The sequence below is a fragment of the Chinchilla lanigera genome, unplaced genomic scaffold, assembly GCF_000276665.1.
Source record: "Chinchilla lanigera isolate Chin_1 unplaced genomic scaffold, ChiLan1.0 scaffold00081, whole genome shotgun sequence".
In the NCBI taxonomy this organism is placed as follows: Eukaryota; Metazoa; Chordata; class Mammalia; order Rodentia; family Chinchillidae; genus Chinchilla; species Chinchilla lanigera.
Window position 1 is genome coordinate 9,509,983 of NW_004955482.1, and position 5,265 is coordinate 9,515,247.

The 5,265-nt window shown below is 56.6% G+C and overlaps 1 protein-coding gene across 1 annotated transcript; it reads left to right on the plus strand.

The window, feature by feature from the left end:
* Positions 1-87: 87 nt before the first annotated feature.
* Positions 88-4,136, plus strand: Rita1 (RBPJ interacting and tubulin associated 1). The gene is made up of 3 exons (XM_005403213.2): positions 88-392; positions 1,043-1,406; positions 3,176-4,136. The coding sequence occupies exons 1-3, from the start codon at positions 350-352 to the stop codon at positions 3,681-3,683; spliced, it is 915 nt and encodes a 304-aa protein (XP_005403270.1). The 5' UTR covers positions 88-349; the 3' UTR covers positions 3,684-4,136.
* The last annotated feature ends 1,129 nt before the right edge of the window (positions 4,137-5,265 follow it).

Sequence of the window (5,265 nt, forward strand, 5' to 3'; positions counted from 1 at the left end):
GTCTGCCGCCCGGGAGGCCTGCACACTCATGTCCGATTGGCGCTAGAGGCCCTCCGCGTAGCTTTGGAGGACTGGTCGGCATCGAAGACGCAGCGTCCTCCCCACATCCCGCGGCACGAATGGTCCGGCCTGCATCCGCCTAGTTGCAACTAGTTGGTGGTTGCTGGATGCGCACGCCTAGCACGCGTCGCTAGAGCCCAGTGCTTGGGCTGAGTCCCCTTGAGCGGGTTCCCGGGGCCCTGGGCTTTCCAGGCTGTAGATTAGGACCTTGGATGAAGTGCACTCCGCGGGTGCCCATGCACCCCCGCCGAGGGGTCCAGACTTGGGGAGAAGGAGGCGCGGGGAGGGGATGCCGATGGTCGTACCCAACGCCTGCCAACCAACATGCTCAGGTAGGAAAATAACCCAAGAATGCAGGCATCGCAGAATGTGGGGAGGGCAGCAAACCCCAAAGAGCAGAGTGGTTAAGTGCACAAACTCTAGACCCCTGTTAGGTTCAAATTCCGCTTCCACGGTTTTAGCTTTATAGGCGTGACCCACACAGGACTTCACCTTTTGAAGCCTCAGATTTGTGATCCTTAAAATGGATATATTCAAAGCTACTTCCTGGGGCTGTTGAAGGTTAAATGGCACAATGCTTGCAAAGCTCAGTGCACGAGGTAGGCATGGGATCCATCGTGCTGTCATCACCCCACCCCGTACACCTGAATACACAACACACGGAACTGTCTCCCACCCACATACCGTGATTTATTTTCTTGGTGCCATCTGTCCTTCATCTCCGATTGGCGTTCTATTTGTTGCGCACACTGCTAGAAGTGCTTTTTAATTTATTCATTAGATGTTTGGCTGTAGGAACTCCTTTTCCCATCATGACAACTGAAAAAAATAGTCAAATTTCGAGAACGCCCCCGGCGCTGGCAGCTCCCGCTGGAAAAGGAACTAGACCCTCGGTCCTAGGCATGGAGGTGGGGGCGCCAGAGATGGCCCCTCCCCTGCCGCGGCCATCGGCTCAGAGGTGCCTCCCTGACGCCTTTCACAGGGAGCCCCCGAGACAGCCTGGCGGGCAGAGCGCCTGCGCTGTCACCCAAGGCCACACGCAGCGTGAAGCTCCCGGTGGAGCCGGCCGTCCGTGGGATGCAGGCCCTCCGCCTTCAGCACCCACGCCGGGGCGGCTGTCGGGTCAAGGCCAGGGCCTCGTATGTAGATGAGACGCTGTTTGGCAGCCTTGTGGGCACCCGGCCCACCTTACCAGAATTTGACCCACCCTGGGTGCAGAAGACTGACAGAACCAGAGGAGCGGGCGCCAGGGCGTTACAGAGTTCACCAGGCAAGGGGAGCCAGGAGACCGCCCCCTCTGAGGGCAGCACCCCAACCCTCACGCCGAGGAAGAAGAACAGATACCGGTGAGGTGTGGGGGGCGTGTTCCCTTACTCAGCACGTGCACCTGAGGTCCTGCTTCAGCCCTGCTTGCTGTTCCCTTACAGGGTGACTTTGGCCAAGCATGTTGACCTCTCTAAGCTGCAACTTATGTATGTGGAAAACCAGAAGAGAGATCTCTACATAGTAGGACTGTGGGTTATATGATAGTGTCTCGTACATACTGTGCGTGGCTGTCAGTCAGTATGGTGGTGATGACTGTGATGTTGGGTCCCCCATCACGTATGTCATAGGTGGTGTATCTGAGGCCCAGAAGGGTCAGGCGCCTTGCCCAGATCACTGAAATCTGTGTAAGATAATCCATGAAATGATAGAGCAGAGCTGTTTCTGCATATTAGCAAGTTTGGAGAATGGGTCTGACTGCATCTTCCTGACTAAAGTAGAAAACATGGGAGCTGATACTAAGGGTTATTTTTAGTTACTTAGAATTTGATTATTTGGATTATTTGAGACTAATATCAGCCTGGAGCGGGGTGTGGTGGTGCATGCCTGAAATCCCAGGTGCATGCCTGAGGTGGGAGGATTACCATGAGTTCGAGGCCAGCGCTACATAGTGAGTTCAAGGCCAGCCTGAACTGCATAGTGAGATGCTGTCTCAAAAACAAAACAAAAAGGAAAAGGAAAAAAAAAAAAAAATTCAACCCAGAGAGCAGGGTCTAGGGAAGAGCCACAGAACTCTGTCCTGGCATTGTTAGCAGTGACTTGGACAAAGACATAGAAAACTGGTATACAGGAGAGCGTGCACAGGCTACATGCAAACACTGATCTATTTAGACAAGGGGCTGCAGATTTTGGTCCTTGCTGGGCTCCTGGAACCAATCCCATGGATACAAAGGGATGGCTGTGGTTGAGACTCTCGGCGGCAGTGACAGTACATTTGGTCAAACTGGCTTCCATAGCTAAAGAGCATTTGGAATTTCTGTAATGGGTTCAAACTGTCATGGCGATGACCAGTCTCCATCTGCTGCTGTTTTTCTTCCCCCTGCGTGGCCTCGGTCTCCTGGAGGGTTGAGATGGCTTTGAGCTGATACCCCTATCAGTTTAGGAAGGAGCAGCCCAGGTGGCAAAAACATCCCTTGCCTAGTTTCATCAAAGATCCTAAGACAGGGCCAGGCATGGTGGCATGTGCCTGTAATCCCAGCATGCGGGAGGCTGAGGCAGAAGGATTGCCATGAGTTTGAGGCCAGCCTGGGCTACATAGTAAGCTCAAAAGTAGCTTGAACTATATAGCAAGACCCTGTCTTGAAAAATAAAAATAAAAATAAAAACCAAATAGAGATCCTAGGGGCTGGGGATATAGCTCAGTGGCATAAGCGCCTGCCTGGCAAGCATAAGGTCGTGAGTTCAATCCCCGGTACCAAAAAAACAAAACAAAACAAAACAGAGATCCTAAGGCAGACTCTTATTGGACAGACATGGGTCATGGTGCTTTTCCTGAGCCAATCAGTGTAGCCAGCAGGATGGAATATGTGAATTGGCCAGGCCTGGGGCACTTAGCGGGACTAGGGTCAGGGTGCCGAGGGACTGGACGTTTTGCAGGGGAAACAACAGAGATGGAGAGGGTGCTGCCTGAGAGCACTGGGGCCTTACTGTGGGTGCCAGGCTGGGGACGCTAAAGAAGGCAGCGCTCTTCTGCTCCTGTGGACGCCTGGCTGGGGCTGGGTGAGGGGTGCTGCCGAGCCCCCTGGGGCCATTCGGGTCTCAGCTCACCCGTGTGCTGCTCTTCCTCTCCCAGGCTGACCGGCCACACTCCGTCTTACTGTGACGAGTCCCTCTTTGGCTGTCGGCCCGAGGGTGCCAGCTGGGAGGCCTCTCGCCTGGCGAAGGGGGATGCTTCGAAGCTCCACAGCCTCTTCTGGACACCGCCTGCCACGCCCAGGGGCAGTGACTCTCCCCGCCCCAGGGAAGCCCCACTGCGCGCTGTTCATCCAGGCCATCCCTCCACGGCGCGGCCCCGAGGGGCAGCTGGCTCCCCCAGGCTGTCTCTGCGCAGCTCCGATGCCCCGCGCCCTCTGAGGCGGGGGCGCTCCCATTCCCTCACCTGCCTCAGCGTCCCCAGTGCTGGCCACCCAGTCGGTAGTGCCCCCCACACAAATGGACCTCAGGACCCCAGGCCTCCCCCAGCAGGGGTGACCTTCCGGACTCCCCTGGTGACTCCCAGGGCTCACTCACTCAGTGCTTCAGTGCCACCTACCCCCCGGCGAGGCAGGGCCCCCCAGATTCCAAGGCCCCCCTGGAGGTGAGCTGCCCTCACGGCTTTGTCTGTGGGGTCACGGGGAGGGATGCAGCCCCTGCTGGGGGCCTCTGGGGAAACCAGCGTCTCCTGGTCCCCATCATTGGAGAAGTCCCCCCGCACGGATAGGCTACACTTCCCCCTATCCTGACAATCTCTGCTTGTTCCTTGCCTTCTCCCTGCTGCATCTGCGAGCTGCTCCTGAGACACTCCCTCTGGCCTGGCCTGGCCACATGCAAACCAGCGCCAGTCCAGGGCCTCTGCCTCCCGTCGTCTGCTGGTCCTGTGTGATTTGCCAGCCAGGAGGAGTCCTTCCCTCCTCCCTCCCTTTGAGCCAACCTCCTGCTCAGGACTCAGGGTCCTCCTGAATCTGGAGGCATTAGAGGAGCTTTCTTTGAAATCTGTGTACTAGCTGGGTGTGGTGGCGCACGCCTGTAATCCCAGCACTTGGGAGGCTGAGGCAGGAGGATCGTTGCGCGTTCAAGACCAGCCTGGGCTACAAAGTGAGCTCAAGGCCAGCCTAAGCTGCATAGTGAGACCCTGTCTCAAAAAGACAAAAAAAAAAAAGAAATCTGTGTACTTATTTCCACATATTAAATGTATCTGCAGCTCATCAAAGCTGCAAGTGTTACTGATTTTGTTTGCCCTTATGGCCATGGTGAGACCTGAGCTTCCTGCTCGGCTGCAGCTGCTCCTGGAATCCCAGTCCTGCCCAGGTGATCTGGGCTTTGGGGTCCTTGCCTCCCTCCCCTGCGCACTAGATTCTAGGGAGCCGGGGGCGAAGCCTCAGCACTGGGTTGGTGCCTTAGTCCTAGGGAAGGGGAGGTGGACACCACTGGGGCGGGATCTGTGGCCATGGCCCGGGCCACACAACTGAAAGCCTGCAAGGGTCCAGTGGGCCACGAATGAAGCAGGTCAGCTACACTCAGTACAGACTTCGTGCTTTTTTGTTGTTGGGTTTTTGAGCTGCGTCTCACTACGGAGCTCGGGCTGTCCTTGAACTCTCAGTCATCCTGCCTCAGCCTCCCAAGAGCTGGGATTACAGGCATGTGCCGTCACATCCAGCGGATGCATTTTGAATGGGAAGGATGCTTTTCAACTGCCTAAAACTTTAACTAAGAGTTAGTCCACATCCCTCCCTCCTTCTTGGAATATCCACCTCCCATTCCCCCCCCCCCACACTGGTTTTCGGAGGTCCACCAGAAATGCCTTTCATCCCATCTCTACGTGCTCTAAGAAAGGGCTGTTGGCACCAGGCTCTGGTGTTGGGGTGGCACCTGGCAGTGGTGGGGACCAGGACAACTGCAGTCTGTCACCTAAGGGGTGTACCGCCTCTGGGCGCCTGGGCTTGGCAGCCTGAAACGCGGCTCCTTCGGTGCTATTTGCCCACCTCTGTGTCCCTGCGGGCCGCTCTGACCCACACCCTGCCGCCCTGGCGGGAGACTGGTCTGTCGCAGCCGTTACAGCTTGGGGCAGGGACAGAAGGGGCTGCAGCCCAGGTCTTGGTCCCTCCTGAGGTCCCAACCCTGGGATGGCTGCCCACAGCCCGGGGCAGAGAAAGGTTGAGTGGAAGTGTTCCTTTGAAGGCGCTG